The 22547-nt window shown below is 45.7% G+C and overlaps 1 protein-coding gene across 3 annotated transcripts; it reads left to right on the forward strand.

The window, feature by feature from the left end:
- Nucleotides 1–61: 61 nt before the first annotated feature.
- On the forward strand, nucleotides 62–10877 carry EDEM2 (ER degradation enhancing alpha-mannosidase like protein 2). Of its 3 annotated transcripts, XM_073309924.1 has the most exons (11): nucleotides 62–236; nucleotides 618–728; nucleotides 1503–1542; nucleotides 2557–2662; nucleotides 3710–3835; nucleotides 4830–5041; nucleotides 6303–6444; nucleotides 6954–7078; nucleotides 7828–7972; nucleotides 9246–9367; nucleotides 10323–10877. In XM_073309924.1, exons 1-11 carry the CDS (start codon nucleotides 139–141, stop codon nucleotides 10821–10823), a joined length of 1728 nt encoding a protein of 575 aa, XP_073166025.1. In that variant the 5' UTR covers nucleotides 62–138; the 3' UTR covers nucleotides 10824–10877. The 3 variants fall into 3 exon arrangements, with proteins under 3 accessions (XP_073166025.1, XP_073166026.1, XP_073166027.1); XM_073309925.1 differs by lacking the exon at nucleotides 618–728; XM_073309926.1 differs by lacking the exons at nucleotides 62–236; nucleotides 1503–1542; nucleotides 2557–2662 and having other exon boundaries at nucleotides 462–728.
- Nucleotides 10878–22547: the final 11670 nt, after the last annotated feature.

Raw genomic sequence — 22547 nt, forward strand, 5'->3', positions numbered from 1 at the left:
GCGCAGGCGCATTAAGGCCTACTGCCGGGGGGGGGGGGAGGGCAAGTAGTGGGACCGACGCGCGCGCAGAAGGGGCGTGGCTACCCCCTCGTGAGGGGCGGAAGCGGCGGCGCGGCCGGGCTCCGCTGCCACCCCCCGATGCTCCGCTCCTGGTACCTGCTGTGCTGCCTCTGGGCCCTGCACCTGCCGGGCGCCGGGGAGGGGGCGGCCCGCGGCATCGACACCGCCCACTACCGGTGAGGCTCAGGGCGGCTCGGTTCCCCCCAGCTCCCCCTGCCGGGAGCGGCCCCCTCGGCCTGGCCGGCCCCGCTCGGGCCCCGGGCTCGGTGCGGCCCCGCTCGGGCCCCGGGCTCGGTGCGGCCCCGCTCGGGCCCCGGGCTCGGTGCGGCCCCGCTCGGGGCCCGGCTGGGGGCAGTAGGCGAGTCCCGCCCGGGCTTGTGGAAGGGCCCGGGCCGCGCATCTGGGCGCTTAAGCAACGTGCGGCTGCCAAGCGGCCCGGGCAGTGCGGGCGGCGGGCGGGGGAACCCCGGGCCGGTTTGGCCAAGCCGGGGGCGCAGCCCTGGCGTGCCGGTAGGCCCGTAGCCGTGTCCGCGCTCCAATTCCGCCTCTGCCCTCAGGGAGCGGGTCAAGTCCATGTTCTACCACGCCTACGACAGCTACCTGGAAAACGCGTTTCCCTACGATGAACTGCGGCCTCTGACGTGTGATGGACAGGACACCTGGGGAAGGTACTGGAGAGGGTTAATGTTCCCTATGAGCTTGTTCGCCTGCTGTGTCCAGGGTGCCCGCGTTTCCCTACCTCTCCCTACACTTAGGAATCTAAAAGACCTTCATCTTTAGCTCTGACGACTCTGTGGGGCGCTGTGGTGGTCTCTGCTGTAACTGTGCCAAGCCGTTTGGTAAAGGTGGAGTCTCAAACTGCATTAGCTTGAATCGTATATGTTGGTGAAGGAGAAAAACCAATTGGATCACGCAAGCCAGGCACCTGCCAGTAAAAGAGAATTGTTTAAGGAAAAGATGAGAGACAGGGTGGGTAAGGTAATGTATTTATTGTCTCGCTAATATCCTGGGACCAATGCGGCTAAAACAGCTCTGTGAATAAGATGATTATGTCACGAAATATTATTGGGAGGTATTTTTCCCACTAAGGCTGCAGGTATTGCTGTTGGAATACAGTATATTTTTGTTCTTAGCTCCACCTGTTGCCTGGCCCTCCAGTGGAGTCATGGAGTCATAATTTTGTGTTGATGCTATCAGTGGCAATGGTTGTGATCTGACAGATTCAGCAGGATGATAGATGCCCTGTGGGTAGAATTCCCAGTCTTCTCTATACACAGCTTAGGGGTCTCAGGTTGGCTCACGCTGGAGTAACTGGAGTTGTAGTTAGACTTTTTTTGTTTTTGCTGTTAAATATTCAAGTGTTATATTTGTTACTGTCTGTCACCCTGGCTGCTACTTATCTCACTTGACATTTCCTCACACTGCCTTCTTTTCTCTTTTAGTTTTTCTCTCACGTTGATTGATGCTTTGGACACTCTACTAGTAAGTACCTCACTCAATTACAACCTTTTCTTGTTAATTTCTCTCTGTTTTATTTCATACAATATTACTTTCTGCACTTCTTAAATATCCTGCATTAGAGGCCTTGATTTACCTCTGCTCCTCTCAGGTGCTCTTCACCTACTTGTGAGAGAAACTTATTAACTGAGAGAGGGAGAGCCTGCATTGACTTCACTCCACTGAGATGCAGGGGCCTGGAGTGCCCAGCCTCTGACACCTTCTAAATATGGCATAAGGACCCAGAATGAGGGGGGAAAGCTTTGAAGACAATCAAATAGGAATCTTTTTCTTAGTGTCTTTTATATCCTCCGTTTCGTGAGTCAGCAGCTTGTGCTCACAGCTAGTCAGGGGCGACAAGTTGTATGGGCCCGTGGTGCCCGGGCTCCAGCAAGTTCAGGTCCCAGTTCCACCAAGGTTCGGAGCCGGATCTCTTCCCCGGCTCTGCCTGCCACCCCCGCGCACCGCCCCTGAGCTGTCCCCTACAGCTCCGTGCTGCGCTCCCTCACTGGCCGCTCCCGGCTACAAGGGAGCGGCGCCAGGGGCAGGCTGAGGCAGCTGTTGTGCCGGAGGAGGCACATGGCAGTCCATTCGTCTGTCCCCCCCCAAACTCTCTCTCAGAGCATGCATCCCCGCCTGCACCCCCTCCTGCATGCCTACCCCAGCCCAGAACCTGCACCCTCCCAGAGCCCGCATCCCTCCTGCACCCAAACTTCCTCCCAGAGCCTGCACCCCAAACTCCCTCCCACACCCAAACTCCCTCCCAGAGCCGTGGGCAGGATTTGGACCTGTTCTGGGCACCACCAAAAATTATACAAACCTGCCGCCCCTGTAGCTTGGTCAAGTGAAAAAGGTTTAAAACAGCATCTAACCCTATAGTGAAGCTGCTGAGGAGTCTGTTATGTCATGCGTTCCTTATAATTGCTCCTTTGTTTTCCTGAGTGTAGTCATTTGTTGCCTCATGAGCCTCCCTCTCATTTGTCCTGATTTCTTTTCCAGATTTTGGGAAATGTTTCAGAGTTCCAGAGGGTTGTCAATGTGCTGCAGGAGGGGGTGGATTTTGATATTGACGTAAATGCGTCTGTCTTTGAAACCAACATCCGAGGTGAGCTGGGTGCTGGAGTAGGGCTTAACTTGAAAGTCGTTTGTGTGTCACAATCACAGTCTCCGTGAATTCATAATTTTATATCTAATGCAGAAGAACAGTGGGAATTGAATTCTGCTGCATACAAACTAAACAAAGAAAAATACACCTCCCTTCCTTCATTGTGCATCACCTCCCAGCCCCCTTTTGAATGGTTCCGTATGTAAACTAGACATACTACAGTTTGTGTTCTTGTTCAAGGTTAGTTTTAAGTTTCAGAATGAGAGGTTTCATGCTGAAGTCATAAAGTTACACATCAAATCTGCTGTTGCTTCTAGAATAAGTTTCTTGTGTCCCTTGAGGCAGACGATGTTCTGGAATGGAGAGTAATTTTGTCTATTTAAGAAGCTATGATTAAAGTCCTCTTTCGCTTGAAAAATCATGACGACCTCTGCCTTCAGCACCACTTGCTTGTTTTGCTCCTTCAATTCCCTCTACTTAAATGACACTTTCAGAGAAAAAACTGAGCTATGCTTATTCTCATTCTCCTGCTCTGCTAGTTTCTGCACCCTGAGACAGTTTCTGGTAAAATATTTTACACATTAATAGTTTTTGACCTACACTTGCCATGTTACACATTTCTGGGCTCATTTAAAATACAAGACAACCCCATCCACTCTCTTTTTCCCTTTCAATTGCTCATACTTTATTCTCCTGATGTCATAATCCCAGTAGTTCTTCAGTTGTCTGTGTCTGTAGAGTAGTACAGATAAACGGGCATAGGTAAGATCTGCTGTTTCTAATGCAATGGGGTAGAAGTGCTTCCAGTTCTTTTTGACAGTTTACAAAGAAGCAAGAACAAGAATAAATCCAACTTTTTATCTTTGCAAAGCATCTTTGATTAGCACCTTCTTAGACACTAGAGATGAGCCATCTGTCTTCCCCTTCCCCGCCACAACTTCCTAGTTATGGAATCAAATGCTGCTGATTTGGGGGTTTTGTGCCCAAAACCATCAGTTCATTCCTCCCTGTACTTCCTAATGAGCCCCTCACTTTGCACTGTTCCAGTGGTAGGTGGTCTCCTGTCTGCTCACTTGCTGTCTAAGAAAGCTGGTGTTGAAGTGGAAGCAGGATGGCCGTGCTCAGGGCCTCTTCTGAGGATGGCGGAAGAAGCTGCTCGTAAACTGCTACCAGGTGAGAACCTTTCCAGAGCTGCAGATCTAACTTTTCTCTGCACTCTTCTGCATAGTAGATGCTGAGTTAACTGGCCAGTAGTAATACAAGTGCCATCACTTCAGCATCTAAAATAGCCCCCAGATCAGTGGAATCATAGGGGAAGTCTAACTAGCTGTATTAAACTGCCATATTTTTGTCAGTGCTGCACTGATGTACAAGTATTTTGGTGTTACTGAAGTCTGGGGAATGAGCCTAGGCTCAAATAAATCCTTTACAATCCACATGGAAACCTCTGAAGCTTCCAGAGCAGCTGTGGGATGGTTGTTGGACACAGAATGCAGGACTTTGGGTCACTTGAGACAAAATATCACAGGAAATGTGAGTGTAGTCTTCTGAAATGGCAGCACTAGGTATATGTGATGCCTGCAGGAAACACCCGGAACGTGGTGCTATCAGTCACATGAATGTATGCCATCATGTATATTAGTTACTCCAAGCAAAAAACAATGTTAAAAGAACATTAAGGTGGTCAAGTGATGGTCTCTAGAGGCAGAAAATGTGCAAACTCAACTCTGCCCCACTGTGGGCTTCCATTAGGATACACAGTCAGAGTACATGAGTTGTTGTGTTGGTTTTATGTGCCTCGTCCCGGGCACAGGTTGGACTGCATTCAGTTAATGAGGCAGCTGTTCAGTGTTTGCATCCTCACAGAGATCATCCCGCTTGTGCAGTGAGGCAGGCATACCCTCAAACACTGCATGCTAAGTGATAGGTCTCCACATGTCCAGCATTTCTTGTCTAGCCTTCTGGGTTCTACCTCTCTCCCCCATACCGGGCTATGGTGCCACCTCCCATTTATTTCAGTGCACTTCAGACTACTCCAAACCCCTGGTCTCTTGCTGGCATCCATGCTTGAATGAGAGGCACAGGCAGTAACAGTCAGCCTGTTAAATGTTGTCTGGTGATAGATGCCGAACGTTCTCCTGTGAATCACGACTGTGATGTGTTTCAGCTTTTCAGACCCCAACTGGGATGCCATATGGGACAGTGAACTTGCTGCATGGAGTAAACCCTGGAGAGACCCCAGTTACCTGTACTGCTGGTATCGGAACATTCATAGTGGAATTTGCCACGTTAAGCCATCTTACGGGTGACCTAGTGTTCGAGGATGTGGCCAGAAAAGCCATTAAGGCCCTGTGGAAAAATCGCTCCGATATTGGATTGGTGAGTGGGGGGAAACGCCCTTCATGTTATGCTTACATCCTTTTTGTAAACAGTGTACAGGAGGCAGTACTAGGTAAGCCAGGATAGATAGAGGACACGCGTTATCTTTAAATGAGTGATACCTTATAGTACTACATGAGTATAACTGCAATACCAGTAATCCTGCAGTAGATGACACTTAGCCTACTGTTCCAGAACCCTGGTAACTTCAGTTAGACTATATCCACCTCGGATACATTACACAGTTCTTGTATTCTACCCAGAAGAGGCTGGCGGGCAAATGTTGTGATTTTCACAGTTTTATCATTTTTATAACTCCGCTTCCGTTATGATCCTCTGCCATTACTGGCTCACAGCCTCCTTAAAACGTTGCTTTAGCGCCGCTATTCCAAGTTTAGTCTCTGTCGAAGGGGGATTTTTTTATTTAATTTTTTTTTTTTAAATGAGACTAGTCAATTCAGATGTTTATAATTTAGGCTTTGGAGAGGAGGGTTGGAACACAATTTCCCCATACTTAAAATATAAATATAAATATTTTCTCTTGACACTTACATTTTTGTACACAAAACTTGGACGTTTCTGAAGTTTAAAAATGTCTGTCTCCACATGTGACTAGACCTCAATGAGGACCTTGGCAAATTTAAAGAAAAAAATTACGAATAACTACAAATCTGTTTCCACACATGCACTGTAACAGAGAAAAATCTTTAAGCATATGGTTATGGTCTTGCCCAGCTCCATAATGCCACGCTGTAGAACTCGAGTGCCACAAATAGGTTTTTTCCTTGTATCTAAAGAGTTTTTTCTAGCTTAAAACCCTCTGGAATTTCAGAAAAATGCAATTACTCTATTCTGTAGTCCCAGAGTTCAGGTCAGATAATACCTAACAAAGCTGCACTTTATGGCATTGTAATCAATAAAATCCTAGGTAAAACTTTATACCAATGAGGCATTAATGTTGCAAATAAAAAATGCAAAGTAGTGGTTCCCATAGCATTGTTCATGTCTGCCTATTGACAAACCAGGTGTAGTTGTGAAATGCAGAAAACAGTTAATTTAACTTGAAGGTTGCAAATTCATCATAAAATCAGGACAGCAATACTAATGTTGTATTGCTATATGTGTCTATATTTCATAAAGTTTGCCAAGTGCTTTGAAATCCGTGGCTTTCAAATAAACAGTAGAAAGAGAAGATCATCCTCGGAATCTAGTATTAACAGGCAAGCTTTGGCTTTTCTTTAAACTCTTCCTTTTCCCACAGGTGGGTAACCACATTGATGTGGTAACTGCCAAATGGGTAGCCCAAGATGCTGGCATTGGGGCAGGGGTAGATTCCTACTTTGAATACCTTGTTAAAGGAGCCATTCTGCTGCATGATGAAGAGCTGATGTCCATGTTCCTAGGTGAGAGCTTTTTTTCTCCTAGATGACTGGGCCTTTTTTCACCAGATTTTCCCAAAAGTGTCTCCTTAAGTGCACCTGTAGATATCTGTATGTACAGAGAGAGGCCCCTGGAAATGTGACCTTAAGCAACTCCATGGTGCAGACTCACTTCTGAGGTATCTTCAGCTCTGTGGGTGAAATTCTGGCCTCCCATTGACCTCAGTAGAGCCAGGCTAGTACCTGTGTCTTTTTGGAGCTAAATTTCTTTTTCCATCATTTGGTCTGTTAGACTCCTTTTAACAAGAGGATGCTAAAAGTCTGACAAAACTCCTTTCTAGACTGTTTCCTGTAGTGATGGTTTTTGTTACAATAAGGCCTTGTAAGATTTGTGAGTGTTCTGTATGACAGTGCTCTGGGAGAAATGAATGTTCTTAGTGTTAATTTGTCTAATCCACAGTGGAAAAAGGGGCTTCTCTTCTGCTATTTAAAAATTCAGTTGTGTTAAATTATTTTTCTCCGCTTCTTTTTAGAATATAACAAAGCCATTAAGAACTACACAAAATTCGACGATTGGTACCTGTGGGTTCAGATGTACAAAGGGACAGTGTCCATGCCTGTCTTTCAGTCCCTAGAGGCCTACTGGCCAGGCTTACAGGTAGGAAGAGAAATAACATACACTAATCTTGTTCCTCCCTGTCTTGGGTCCATCTGCACCACAAATACTGTGCCGGGGCATATGATGATAACTTTTATCTTCTGTCCCGGTTAAAGCCTGACTCTGCTCCGCAGTGTAGATGGACTTCACCTACTGCAGCCTTTGGCAGAGCTGAATTAGACTCCAGAAGTGCTACATACAGAACCATAGATTAAGTGTGAATGGGGACAGCCATATTGTAACCTGCTTTCCTAACACAGTTCTTAAGAAGATGGGGCGGAGGGGCCCTAAGAAAAGAGACCAAATCCCTTTTTATTTTTGAGTTTTTCTTGCAATGAGAATTGCTTATTGAGTAGTTCCCACTCCCTAGTGTCCTATAGTTGACTACGCAGCAACAGCCCCTCTGCTGCTGAAATGAAAGGAACAGTGTCTTCTAGATGAGTCAGGGAAGCTCTAAAATGAATACTCTGAGACCCACATCAGCCAGAAGGGAGTAGAAAACTTGGTATGAATTCAGAGATCACATGGAATATGATCCAACAGAAGTGTCACCAGCTTCCTCATTAGCTCCAGCTATTCTTAAGGTACCCTGTCTGAATATGACTATGTTCAAACTCTGTGAGCAGTCCATTGGTTTCTCATTTAATGACTGTAGGAAAGGTTGTTTTTTTTTTTTTTAAGCTAAGTCCTGTGTAGTTTGTTGTTTCCCAACTGAGTGTTGCTTCACTAGGTGTTTTTTCTTTCCCCAGAGCCTGATAGGGGACATCAATAATGCCATGCGAACATTCCTCAATTATTACACTGTTTGGAAACAGTTTGGTGGGCTGCCTGAGTTTTACAACATTCCCCAGGGCTATACAGTGGAGAAGCGAGAAGGATACCCACTCAGACCTGGTAAACAGAAGCAACAAAGATGTTGACACTGAGTCCTGCTTTTACTCTAGTGTAGTAATTTAAATGTTACCTAACATCTAATCTGCAAGATCTTACACTACTGCAATGATAACTTCATTCTCAGGGCACTCCCATTTTCCATTTCCGGCAAGAGTCTGACTTTCACTATAGGTAGGACTACATTTTAAAGGAGCCTAACCACTGTGCCACTTCTTAAAGGGGCCCTGTCAAATGGATTAGCCCCAAAATATAGGGTTTGTGCTATTGAAGAAGATGCATCAAGTGTAGTATTAAGTGTTCTCAAAGTCTGTCAGTAAAAGGCTTTTTAATGTAAATGTTCACTTGCACACATGAATTCTGTACTAGTATAACTAGAAAGTGAAATTGACTATAAACAGACCAGTCTGGTTTTGCTGAATGAAGTGCATAGAGTAAAGCAGACTTTTGCTATTCCTCCCGTTTTATTAACCTTATTGCAGTTGAGTAACACAAATAATGTTAATGATCCTGTGATGCAAGATCCTCTCTGAAACTTGAAAATAACATTTCTCCCTCGTTCCTTTGTCCTTTTCTGTTCCACAACCATTGATTTCCCTTTTCCCTGTTTCTTACAACACACATGGTTCTACTTCATTTACTTGTGCACCTGCATCATGTAGGTCTGCAAATGCATTTGTTAATTTGAGTTTCCTGAATGGCTGTTACAGCAGCATAACATCATTTGCCATGTGGCCTGTAAACTGGACTTTTTTACCAAAAATTCTTAGCAATGCTAATTTTCTTAGAATGTGTCACAATATCACAGTAGCAATCTTTCTAGAGTAAGGAAAAGAGAAGGTGCACCTGATGTCTGCCGTGGATGTATCCATATTACCCATCCCTGTATCTAAACGTCAGGAAACCCTATCTTTCAGTAGCTTATAAAATGTACAACTCTTTTTTATGGGGCTGAAATGTCTGATGCAGAATTGGGGTATCAAAGAATTTTCTAAATTTAGGGGGTTTTTTAGGGCAAGTTTAATTTTAAATTTTTTTAACTTCACTTCATTCCCATCCCCTAAATGTGAGGCGGGAAATGCATAGTTAACATGTCATCTCAATTCAAACTGTTTAATTGCAGATTTGGCTTGTCCTCTGGGAAGATGGGTGAGAGCCAGAGGCAATATATAGGGCTAATTGATCTGATCCTCTTGAATTGTATTGGTGAATCTATGCAAATTGCAGGGGTGTCTTCTGTGCACTGTAACAAAGTCTTTGCTGCTGGATTTTGCAGAGCTGATCGAGAGTGCCATGTATCTGTACCGTGCCACACGAGATCCCACCCTCTTAGAACTGGGGAGAGATGCTGTGGAGTCCATAGAGAAAATCAGTAAGGTGGAGTGTGGATTTGCAACAGTAAGTGTCTGCTGAAAACCAGCTTTCAACCAGCAAGTGTTGGTCTCTTGATAGTTTGTCAAAGAGGGTGATGTCTGTAGGCTGGCTGATCACTTGAGGGAAGGTTTTCTTGTTTTTTAAAGACCAATCAAGCAGTCCCGTGGTAAAACTCAATTTTGTAACCCTGCTCATGCTTCAGGGAGTAACTCCACTGCCAGAGCAGTAAGGGACTTAGGGCCATATTGTGCCCTGCTACTGTGTGGGTAAGAGCTGGGGATGGCACAAAAAGCCTCCCCACTTCCCTCTGCCCTCAGCACAGGAACTACTTCCTCCTGGTGCCTCTGTGGGTGCAAGGGGTTGGGGAGAAAGCAGGGCCAGGGCATGTTCCCACTGCATGTAGGGCACTGCACCTCTCAGCGATCTGCTGGAATGGTACAGGTCTGCATTGCCCTGACATGGGCCTGTGCTGATCAGATACAGCTGAGCCTGTACGAGTTGATTTCTTTACACTTCTCTAACACCTGCCATTCAAGGATCTCACACTGTCACGATGAATCGTTAATGCACAAACACTGAGAATTCACACTCACAACTCTGAAGTAGATAAGTCCCCATTTTATAGGTTGGGAAATGGTGGGTAAGTCGCTTCATGTCGCTAAGTCACATGGGAAATCCTTAGCACAGAACTCCTCTCTCCTGATTAGCAGTTAGAGCAAGTGACTGGCAGACATTTCAGTTGGATAAAACAGCCAAAAAGAAACTGTTAGAAGTAATTAATTTTAAATGTTGTGCACCATCAAGCCAAATGGCAACTCCTCGGGGTAAGGATCGGCAGTGGACTGGTGAGTCCATGTATTGCTTAGCTGTAGGGATGAATTCCAAGCTGACTGTTTTCCCAAGTTCATGACATCTAGGAGCACTCTGTGAGGTTCTGGGTTTAGGACAGATGTAATCCACTTGATCTGCTCTCTTACAGATCAAAGACCTGAGGGATCACCGACTGGATAATCGCATGGAATCCTTTTTCTTGGCTGAAACAGTGAAATACTTATATCTGCTGTTTGACCCAGATAACTTCATTCACAATGATGGGTCAGCCTTTGATGTGGTGTCCATGCCTTATGGGGAATGCATCCTTGGTGCTGGCGGATATGTCTTCAATACCGAAGCTCACCCCATAGACCCTGCTGCCCTGCACTGTTGTAGGAAACAGAAGGAAGAGCAGTGGGAAGTGGAAGACTTAATGAGAGCGTTTTACTTTCTGAAGAAAAGCAAAAAGTCCACGTTCAAGAGAACTGCAGACCATAGTGGGAGGGAAAGCCAGACAGCATCTGCAGATACTTCCTCAGGGAGCAGCAGGGTGGAAATGAACCCGGAGAAGAACACCAAAAGGAGAATCCCTCTCCTGAGCTGCCCTAATCAGCCCTTTACCTCCAAACTTTCAGTTCTGGGACAGGTCTTTCTAGACAACACGTGACTCCTTCACTACGAGTCTGAGTTGTTGAAGTTAATAAATCCACTTGGATTTGCACTCTGTGGACCTTTTTATTCTGTGGGAAATATTTTTCAGTGGTGGAAAAAAATGCACAACAGGATTTCCACTGTTATGTAAAATATCCTACAATTAGATCCCCTTGCACTCTTGCCTTTTGTATTGCATGAATCAGGGTTACTGTTCCGTTTGTTAACGCAGCTCAAAGTGTTATACCAGAATGAGTCGCCAGTTTGGAAAGCAGAAATCTCTGAGAGGGAAGAGCCTGCAGCCTGTGACTTTTGCTGTTTCATTTGCAGCTGTGTTAAATGTTCTGAGGCCGTTTAAAGTCTCGACCATATGCAGAGTTTCCAGTGCCTCCTGCTTAAGAAAAGAAGGAAATTGAGCTACCTGGCTGTAGCAACATGAGAACAGAAGCAAATTACTAGCAGCTACTTCTCTTACTCCTTAAATTGCAGATTTTCTCTGATTAGCCTTAAATTTTACCGCTGGTCCCAGGAGATCATGTGGGCACAGGCTTGAACACCCAGAGCTCCCAGATGGGGAATAGTTCATGGGCAATCTCTATTCCAGATAACAGGTTTTCAGTTCCATGCTGGGCTGTTGGACAAATGAACTGTACATCTGGCAGTTGGGGGGAAACCAACATGGGAGGATTTGTCAAGTGTCAGAAAGTGAGTTAATTTGTGTCATAGAACATTTCACATCACACATTCCCTTACATCTAGCACTAGTGCTCATTAGTACCCTGTGCGTGACACTGTCCCTTAGGAGGCTGGCTGGCTGACTGCTGGGTGGATGTCACCTAGAAGCTGATTAAATTTCTGTAGTTTTCTGGGGCCTGTGATGTGCGGAAGGAGGGACTTTGTGCTGTGGATTAGAAACCCTTCTAACCCCAAGGGACGAGGCTTGACTGACTCCCCAAGTGTTCTGCCTGCCTGCCTCTGCTCAGAAAAACCCTTCTTCCTTCCCTGCCTTCAATGCCTAATATGACCCATCTCCCCCTAACAGCTGCGTGGACCTTCTTGTTGGGAACTAATGTGGCAGTCAGCAGGAATCCACGCAGCATGAGGCAGGCAGCCCATTGGTAGGGCAGGGGTAGTGTGGGGTAGGGAGATGGGACCAAAGCCAGGGAAGAACACCAGTTTTTGTTCAGAGTGAGGTATAGAATACTCCAGCCCCTCAATACAGAGGAGAGGCTGAATAGACATGTAACTCCTCTAAAAGTGGGGCAGGGTGGGTTTCTAATGGCCACATTCTTTTAAAGTGAAGTCGAACCATGATGGTTCCCTTTCTAATAGTGAAAAGCCTTGCTCCTGAATGAACAGGCTATTGGTGGGATCTGACAACCCCTACCGCTCTGAGAGTCTCAGGAGATATAAAGAACCCTGACCCTTCAGCTTCAGCAGGGGAGATGATCTTCCAGAGTCCCCTGGGGAGCTTGTCCCCACCTCTATCATGGTGGCCAGGTGCATTGCAAGAGTTTCATTTTGATGTAGCAGGAACCAAACTGCCCAAGGCTGCAGATAGCATAGCCTGATGGTTTGATTCCATATAGCCATTCCTAGCTTCCCTTCTACCTTTCTTTGCATGTGCAATATATCTGTTCTTGCTTGGGGTAGCAGAAGCTGACCAAGCAGGGGCTCTCTACACTCATTTTTATGCCAGTAGTGCCCCACGTTGTTAAGTAGAATGGGAGCCTTGGTGTGGCAATAGGTCTATAACTTTTGCCTGTTTTAGAATTGGCCATGGAAAGTAGGTCAAGTTATTTTCAATAAAGAACATTGTAAATAGGTGCAAGAGAACCAGACAACCTAGATTAGCCTAAACCAAAAAGGCCATGATTGATATAATCCAAGGACGGTTGAAATTATGCTCATTAAAAACAAATGATGTGGAGCCAGAAGTTAATGAACTGAAGTTGACGTGTTGCATATTAGGCCAAATTGGTGGATTAAACTGTGAGAGGATCAGCTATTCCACCCAACACTCCCTTTTCTTGGTGCTTGAAGAAAGACACTTTGGCAGAGGGGAGATACAGAGAGAACTCTCAGAAGCTTCTGGAGGAACTTCATCATGGCTGCCTCTCTCACCATCTCCTGGGACCCTGGGCCTTCAGCATCCTGATCCTGAGGGATGTTCTGACCAGACTGGACCAGAGAGAGGGACCCCAATGACATTGCCACCTGTACCGGCCCCAGCTGAATCTCAGACACCAGCTGGGATGAAATGGGATCAGACTTTAACAGCATCGACGGCTCCAGCTCATTTCAACTTCTTCTCTTTTCCCCAAAAGGACAGTTATTACCATCTGATACCATTTAAGAGACTGTCAGACAAGGATGTTTTCCTTCTAAAAACTCTCCAGCTTAAGGGAAAGGATGTTGTTACAGTATTTGGAATGTAAAGCCTTTAATTTTAACTGTTTGTCCTTCTTTATCTTTAATAAAAGGTTCAAATGATTTTTACTGTCATGTTTAGCATGATACTAGGCAGGCTAAGGTCCCTGTATACCAAGCCCCAAACAGTAACTAGATTATGTTAACATAGGGATTCCCAAACTTTTTGCCAGCATAACCCCATTTTGAGACTTATGGTCTCCAGTGCCCCCAGACCACATCATAGCAACCAAGGAATTTACACATGAAGTACATTATTTAATGCTCTCTAATGTGACACGGGCTTGTGTGTTGCAACACAGCTTCCTGAAGTCTGGTGGCATGGTAGAAATTGCACATCTAATCTCCAGTTGTGACATCCACAGTAGATGAACCCTGAGACTTGATGGACACAAGCACTGAATCCAGCCTCACCCAAATACAGGCTTGCAAATGGCACCATCAGTTTGAAGGTGCAGGTTGAGAGTGCAGGATATTCGTTCTTGTGACAGTGAGCCAAATTCCCAGAGAGAAAGTTGAGCACATGTTCCTCGCAAGAATCTATCACAGGAAATTTCAGTGAGCTGTTCAGTGTCAGCTGCTGGCAACTCCATGGTGTCAGGCTTGTACTGAAAAGGGTTTCGCACCCAGTCATACTTTGTCATGTCCAGGTCAGGGGGAAAGGATGTAAACTGTTCTGGCCAGCTGAGGCGCTCGGCCATCACCTGTGTAGGAGGCTGAATAATTTCATTGTCAGCCAGGAACTTGCAAAGCTGAAGGAAGGATTCATAGTTTGTCTTCAATAGATTATACTTCCGGAAAACAATTCATAAATCTTCTGATTTTGATTGACTCAGCTGAAGGATTGGGGGGGGGGGAGTCTTTCCTTGCAGACTTGTATTCAGTTCATTCAGATTCCCAAATACATCTGTGATAAGGCAAGAAGGCACCTCTTCCTGTAGGCACACAGGAAAATCAACACATTCACTCTGTTCACAGGCCATTGCACGGGCACACAGCTCATCTCTCCGTTCAGAAAATCGGCCCAGCACTTTTCATTTTGAGAGCTAACAAGCTTCATTGTGGAATAATAACACGGCATGATCGGACCCCAGGTCTTCACACAGTTTTGCAAAAAGACCATGCAGGGAGACAGAACAGAATGTCTTTGAGAACTGCACCATACGTGTGATGTCGCACTGGGTGTGTGAGGTCACACCATGAGAAGGCTGCTATTTTGATCTACAGCCTGGTGGCCAGGTCATGCTGGGTGGGGGCTACCATTAACAGGCAGCCTCCTGGTGTGGCATTTGTGGAGCCGGTCTGCACATGGTGTGGGGGATTGGGGACGGGACAGGTGGTATTGTCTTGCAGGCCAAATCTGGCCCATTGGGCCCATGAGCATATGTTCCTCCACCACCATCTGTTGGTGGTGGTACAACCCGATTTGGGGTCACAATCCACAGTTTGGGAACTGCTCTGTTAACACCTTTGTCCCATATAGTCCATTGCACTCCATGGCACAGCCCCCAGGGTGGTGTACAAATGCATATGAAGATATATTCTCTGTCCTGAGGAGCTTGCTTTGATGACTTGAGTGTGAGGTTGCACCGGCTGACTCACTCCACAAACACAAAGGCATGCTTTTCTCTGTATGCCTATAAAGTTTCTCCACTCGTTTTGTAGCATAGTCAATTCTCTGCCCTCTTTGGTGACTGTACAGAGTGCTCTTACCAGAACCACTGATAAAGAGTGAAAAAGGAGACTTTTGAACAGAGAGCAAAGGAATTGCATGTCACCTGCCTTCACACCCAGCCAGCTGGAACAGGCGTAAACAAGGCTGTAATCAGTGAGGGAGGCTCCAAATTGGCTTTTGTAATGCTAATTTTCATCCCAGCAAGACTGCCTGGCTGCAGCCCAGGAGGAATAGGGTTTGTATGGGAACATCTCTGAGCTATACTGGATTACGCTAGATAGACATTGGATAGAGGAAACTCAGATCCTCCCATGCACCATGGCTACTTCCTGTGCCTCCCATAATGCTCCTGTTCCTGGAGTCATTCCAGAATGCAGTGTGTGCAGCCCAGGTGTGGGAGAAGGACATGTGGGCTTTGGTTTTTCAGTCTTTGCTTCCACTAACATCCTCTTTTCCAGCTGCCAAAGCACCAGCTGTGGCTCTAACGCATAGGGCAGTGAATGCTGTTACCCGCTCAGTGGCCTGTGGAGGAGGGGTTGTGGGGTTTTGGCAGGCCCCATAGGTCTGTCTATTACTGAATGGGAGTCCGGTGTATTGCTGAGTTTCTGTATCCCTGGGCAAGAGGGGGTCAGACCAGATACCCTTCAGAGCAGGTTGTGGGGTAAGGTTCACGTAGTTTCCGGCCACACCGATGCTTGTAATGGCTTACTGCTGTTTCCCAAACACAGCTTGAATCCATGCCTCTGGTATTGGAAAGCATCCTGCAACTGCGTTCAGAGCCCTACAGAAAACCCTACCATAGACCTCCATGGAGCAGGGTCAGAAACTACCAGGCTCTACCAGGTTGGCACTACCAGTTCTCCCTGCCCCAGAAACCCCCCTCTCCCAGTTTCTTTTATCCCCCCAGAAATGTAAGAGAAGCTGGTGAGTGCAAAAACAGGCCAGGTTTCTGGAATTAGGCAGATGCCTGCCCATGGAGGAGATGCAGGTGCTCTGATATTGTAGTAACAACAAGTGTTATTATCCCCTCTAAATATATGTTACATACTAAAAAACTCTATTTTAAAACATTAGGTTGCAAAGTGAAACACTCATTCCAGAACTAAGGTTCTTCCCTATGTGGGTAGGCCTTATGATACAGTCTCTGACTGCATGATTATGTACAGTTTTTTCCATGGGACCCCTGCCTCATGCAGTGAGCTGTTCTCAGGGAATGAGACTATTGTTCAATATTTCTGCTTGTCCTTGACATTCAAGCTGTGGCCCCGTATCTTATTTTCTACACACTGTTCAAACCCTGCACTGACTAGGGAATATTAATTGCCTCATGGTCTTTTCCATCCCACTCATCACCATGTCTCATCCTCACAAGTATTAATACCTGGCTCTTATGTAGTGTTTTTTGTCAGTAGGTTTCAAAGCACATCACAATCTTTTGTGTATTTCTCCTCACAGCCCCTCTGTGAGGAGAAATTATCCCCATTGAACCGATGGGGAACTGAGGCACAGTGAGATCAAGTAACATGCCCAGGGTCACATGGGAAGTCTGTGACAGAGCAGGGAATTAAACACGGGTCTCCCGAGACCTAATGCTCTAACCACTAGGCCAGGATTGCTTTGCATTTCTCTTCACTTCTCCCTTGTGAGACAGAATGTTCTCTTCAGGTCACAGATGGGGAACTGAGGCACAAAGAAATTAAGGCCAAAATTTGCAAATGTCTCCGCTAATCTTGGATGCTTGAGTGATTGCAGCACACCAGGCTGCATTTTTCAGAGTACTTTTCTATGTCCTAAGCGCTGTGTCGAGGGGATGCAACTGATCCTCAGCCACCCAGGGAAGTAGGAGAGGAGTATTCCCATTTTACAGATGGGGAAACTGAGAAAAACAGCAAGTTGCACAGTGAGCCAGTAGCAAAACATGCCTCAGAACTCATAATCTCTTAATTACCAACACTGCTCAGTCCACCAGGGCCCACTGCCAGAAATATTGAGCAGTCCCAGCTTCTCTTCACTTCAGTTGCAGATACCTGCACTCGGCATTTCTAAAATTGAGGACACAGGTGGCTCAAGTTGGGCATCCAGAAATTGAAGCACACACAATGCCTCCCGCAAGAGCTTTGGCAAAGATAATTTAGTTTTCCTGAGTAGCAATCATTTGTGTAACTCCAAGATCATACTTCCTTTTCCTGCAACCCTTGCCTCGTTTGCTGCACACCTGCTAACTTTTGGAACACACGAAGCAGGACTATCCTACAAACAGGAGCCTCGTTCCCTGTACGTCCCTGACTCAATCCCTGAGCTCCGTCCATCCTGTGCACTGAATGAGATAGAGGGATTGTGGAAACTATAGGATAAGATCTTGCAATTATAGCCTGTGTAAACCTTCTGTAACCTTTCTGTGAAATGTTCCCAATTAATATTAAGTTGTTAAAATAAGGGTGCAATAAAACCCTACTTAGTGTTCTGATTTGAGCCTCTAGGTTGGTTACAGAACATTTATTTAGTGGAGGACCACTAGGTGACGCTTGGAATAATATAATTAAACTTTATTAAAAAGAATAATGATTAGTTAAGCTAGCAGGGATGCAGTTATGACTAACACAATACTACAATTATATTTACCTGTACACTCAAAGATGAAATAGTGTATCAATGTGTGATCAGTCCACTAACAACAGAGTGAAGTACCCTTTATAATCCTGGAACCTAATAGTACCTTTCTGATGTTAATTGGAGCTCTCCTGCAAAAGCTCTCTCATTAAAAACCTTGCTTAACCCAGTTATAACCACAACATAAGGGTAACATAACCCTGGGTCATGGTCTTCTAACTCTTACTCTCCCATAACACTCCGACTCCAACGTCTCACACAGGCACCTTCAGTTTCCCAGACTCCTCCTCACTTCAGCTAACTTAGGTCCCAAACCTGACTTCCACTTATTTCTTAACCTAAACCATCTTACAGGCTACATTTTAATGGGTAATCCATACAAGAAAGGGGAAAACTTAATTTTGGCATTTCCTAACTTTTGAGTGCTTGACTTTGCTGCCTTATTAACACTGTTTTAACGGGGATGGGGAGTAATTTCCTAGGTTATTTTAAAAAGAAAGAAAACAGAAACAGCAAATTATACTATGTGCAGCTCTAACAGTCACCCCTTCAATCCATCAGCATCACTGTGTGAACTGTAAACTTTCATAGAATCATAGAATCATAGAATATCAGGGTTGGAAGGGACCCCAGAAGGTCATCTAGTCCAACCCCCTGCTTGAAGCAGGACCAATCCCCAGCTAAATCATCCCAGCCAGGGCTTTGTCAAGCCTGACCTTAAAAACCTCTACGGAAGGAGATTCTACCACCTCCCTAGGTAACGCATTCCAGTGTTTCACCACCCTCCTAGTGAAAAAGTTTTTCCTAATATCCAATCTAAACCTCCCCCACTGCAACTTGAGACCATTAATCCTTGTTCTGTCATCTGCTACGATTGAGAACAATCTAGAGCCATCCTCTTTGGAACCCCCTTTCAGGTAGTTGAAAGCAGCTATCAAATCCCTCCTCATTCTTCTCTTCTGCAGACTAAACAATCCCAACTCCCTCAGCCTCTCCTCATAACTCATGTGTTCTAGACCCCTAATCATTTTTGTTGCCCTTCGCTGGACTCTCTCCAATTTATCCACATCCTTCTTGTAGTGTGGGGCCCAAAACTGGACACAGTACTCCAGATGAGGCCTCACCAATGTCGAATAGAGGGGAACGATCACATCCCTCGATCTGCTCGCTATGCCCCTACTTATACATCCCAAAATGCCATTGGCCTTCTTGGCAACAAGGGCACACTGTTGACTCATATCCAGCTTCTCATCCACTGTCACCCCTAGGTCCTTTTCCGCAGAACTGCTGCCTAGAACTGCAGCACAGACTTGAGCTAAAAGGTAGCTGCATTAGCAGTAGGCTAATATTATCCCCTGTGGACTAGCCACTAGAGGAAGACATATAACACATTTAAACTGTGAGGTTACCTATGCATGAGTAGCACCATTTTACAGACAGCCTAGGCAAGGACCAGTATTTGGGAGACTCTTTCAGAGGGACAATTAGATTAAGTGGCTGATGCTTGGTTCTGCCATATTAGTGGTCTGGTTCCATTCCCAGGTCGTGTAACCCATGAGGCCTTCTTCATAATAAGGGATATGATGGCTACAGAGTTATTAATACAAGTTAGTTGAAAAAGTGAGTCTAGATTTCCTGGTTCCCAGTACAGTGCATCTTCCCCTAGGTCAGAGGCTATCAGAATCGGGGACAGGTTTGGCTCTGTGGACTGCTGAAGTCAGGCAAGAGGGTGGAGTATGTGCCGCATTAATAGAATCTCAAGGGTTAGAGGCAGCAAGCCAAAACCAAGCTATGCTGTGTGAAACACAGGTGGGCAATGGTGATTTTCAGTGGTTTACAGCTCAGCCAAACTTGACTTGATTTTCATGAGGCTCCACCTTGCTCCCAGGCTATGCTCAGAGTCCTGGTGCAAACTGTGGAGTTGGCAGAGCTCTTCACAGAAAGTTCGCAGGAACTGTTTTCATGGACAATGACAGGCAAACTAAATATAGGTTTCAGAGTAGCAGCCGTGTTAGTCTGTATTCGCAAAAAGAAAAGGAGGACTTGTGGCACCTTAGAGACTAACCAATTTATTTGAGCATAAGCTTTCTTGAGCTACAGCTCACTTCATCGGATGCTCACGAAAGCTTATGCTCAAATAAATTGGTTAGTCTCTAAGGTGCCACAAACTAAATATAGGGGCCAGGGCTACTCCCCCTGTAATGTCGTTACTTCTCTTCTTCCCCACAAGCAGGAAACTCAAAGCAGACACTATTGTAATATTTCAGGAGCAGCTTGCCAGGACATGTTTGCACAAGTGCCAGATTTATAGCTGGTTGAACTCTTTGCTGTGAACAATTTACTTGAGCAAATTGTCGATCAGCAGATCATGATTGTTACAAATTCGAAACAGTTTGGTTAATAGATTTGATGAGCGTGTTGGGGCCTCTGGATTGTTCACAAACAGCACATAATGGGAGATACACCAGAGATGTGCTGCAGTGTCAGTAAGAGAGCAGTCTTTTGTTTCCTGGCTAGCCACATGACATGGGCCAGTGTTACAAACGGTTAGACGACCCTGCCACATCCATCTCCGTGGACTCCAGTGGCTGCTCTTTCAACTCCCCTCTTTTCTTTTGCCCGTCAAATGAAAATAAAACAAAATATTGTTACCCCTTGTGACCCAAGCGGCGAGCCAAAAATTCAGGGTCTTGTAGGTTGTTCCAGTTAAGAGGTGAGAGTTGGGTATTTCTTTGATGCAAGTGTGTTTATTTACAAAGAATGTACAAAACCCTGCTTCTCTGAACATGGGAGGAATTCAAGAACGGAAGACAGTTTCCTTGCTCACAGGTCCAAGCTTCTTTCCATACGGCACCTTGACCCAAAGCCATAGATAACCCGCGCCTACCGATAGTGGGGGGGCAGAGTGAGGGCAGCAGGCTTCAGCAGTGTTAGTGAGCATGCTCAATCCACGTGAGCAGCATACTCACTACAAGCTAAGCCACAAATCTGGTAGGGGTGGGCCTGTGACCCCACATGCTCCCCCCAACGTGTCGCCTCAGCCCAAAGCCTCTCTCTAGGATTCTCCTAGGGCCACACACCATGCGACCAGGCTGTGGCTGCTTGGTGTTCCTTCTGCTTCAGAGGTGTGCCAGGCTGGGCTGTGTGTCTCACACATGGAGACAAAAACAGTTCCACCAACCCAAACACTAGCCCCTGCATTTGAAACCCCGTGGCCACATGGTTCAGCTTCTTCTCAGGCTTTTTTCCAGGTGCCCATGTTTTGGGTGCTACTGTTGTGGTTTCAGTCAGGTTCTTATGTTCATCCTGAATGTAAGGCAGTAGTTACCCCTTACCCATAACAACAAGGTTTAACCCAACCCAGAGCAACATAAACCAAATCCCACAGACACAAACAAATAGAGCCCAATAATTTATGTCTGGCATGGAGGTCGGGGAGATAACCTGACCCTTCCGACAAAGGAAAGCCGTGTTCACTCTGTTAATGCACATATTACCTCAAGGGCCTTCTTATCATGGAGCCACTTCTGGTCTCAGAACAGTTTCTTTGGCAGTGGCTTGTTCAGCCAATGACATGGATCCACCTCCTGGAGCCCGTATTTGTTGCTTCTCGTGGTTTACGCTGTTGGTAGTGATGGGTGTGACGCTGGTAAAACAAGTGCTAGCTCTGACCAAGGCCATAGGTGTCAGCTAAGAACTGACAAACTTATAGCTGGAAACCAAACAAGCTCACCTGTATGTTAGTTTTGTTCAAAATAGGTAGTAGTCTGATACGAATGTATTGAGTGTTCAGACTGTGAAATGCTTGTAAGTTGCTGCCTGCATTAACCTCACTTGCAGTGTCTGTATTCCATGCTATAAGGAAATATGTAAATTATTCTTTATAGCTTTGAAAATGTTTGCTATGAACTTGTGAACCCAGGCATGGGAATTGTCCATCCAGCTCCTACCCATCCAGAAGGACTATCCAAAATTAAGTAGGCCATTATAAAACAAAAGTTTTGTTAATTGCCCCATCCACCCATGGAGGATTATATGCAGAAGGCTGGAAGAGGGAAATAAAAATAGTGGACATGAAGATTTTTCATCTCTTCGCTGTTTGAACTCTCACAGGGCCAGAGACATTACATGAAGACAGAGATCTCCAGGACTTTCCCCTGGGTCTGCCCTGAAAGACATTTTGAATTGACAGATTCCCATATCTTTGTCATCTTTAGAAATCATAGATAGTAATAACTCATTTGTGTGTACGTTTGTTTGCTTGCTTTCACTTGCTTAGCCTGGAGAATCTAAGGGGACTGTCTGTGACTCCATGGTAAGACTGTTATCAGTTTGGGGTGTCTGCCCTGTTTTTGACAGTCTGCCCTGAGGTAGGCACTCTCAATGGTGAGCCACCCCAGACAGCATGACAATGGGCATGTCACTTTTGTCTTCCCAGGAGAGCTGTCAGAGGCATTCTGCATGGCCCCAAGAAACAGAGAGCCAACATCCTCTTTCACTTGGCTTCAGTATCTTCACTAACCCTCAGCGTTTTTTATGATGTGTGGTCTTAGTGAGGACGGTAGCTGTTATTTTAGCAGATTGCCATCCACCTTCTGTTTTCATACATTCATAGATTAGAAAGCCAGAGGGGACCATTGTGATAATCTAGTCTGACCTCCTGTAGAAACAGGCCAGAGAACTTCCCCCAAATAATCCCTTTAGCAGATCTTTTAGAAAAACAGCCAATCTTGATTTTAAAATGTCCAGTTATTATCTCCTGCTTGCTGGGGGGTGGGTGGGAGTGGTTACCATGTGACACTCCTGCCATATTACTTCTCCTGCTCTAGTTCCTCTCATACAGCTCTTTTGTTACTACTTCAGAATTAATGTCAATTGGCTCAAGATGCTTTTCAGATGCTGCACTCTGGATCCTAGTCCTTCTTCCATAAGCCTCTGAACTAGTAACCCTGTGATATTCTAACACAGCTAAATATGACAGGTTTCAGAGTAGCAGCCGTGTTAGTCTGTATCTGTAAAAAGAAA

Source organism: Lepidochelys kempii, chromosome 13, assembly GCF_965140265.1.
Source record: "Lepidochelys kempii isolate rLepKem1 chromosome 13, rLepKem1.hap2, whole genome shotgun sequence".
NCBI lineage: Eukaryota > Metazoa > Chordata > Testudines > Cheloniidae > Lepidochelys > Lepidochelys kempii.

Coding starts and splice junctions, on each gene's coding strand:
- EDEM2 (XM_073309924.1), top strand. CDS start 139: ATGCTCCGCTCCTGGTACCTGCTGTGCTGCCTCTGGGCCCTGCACCTG. Junction 729..1,502: donor GGACAGGACACCTGGGGAAG/GTACTGGAGAGG, acceptor TTTCTCTTTTAG/TTTTTCTCTCACGTTGATTG. Junction 7,973..9,245: donor AGGATACCCACTCAGACCTG/GTAAACAGAAGC, acceptor TGGATTTTGCAG/AGCTGATCGAGAGTGCCATG.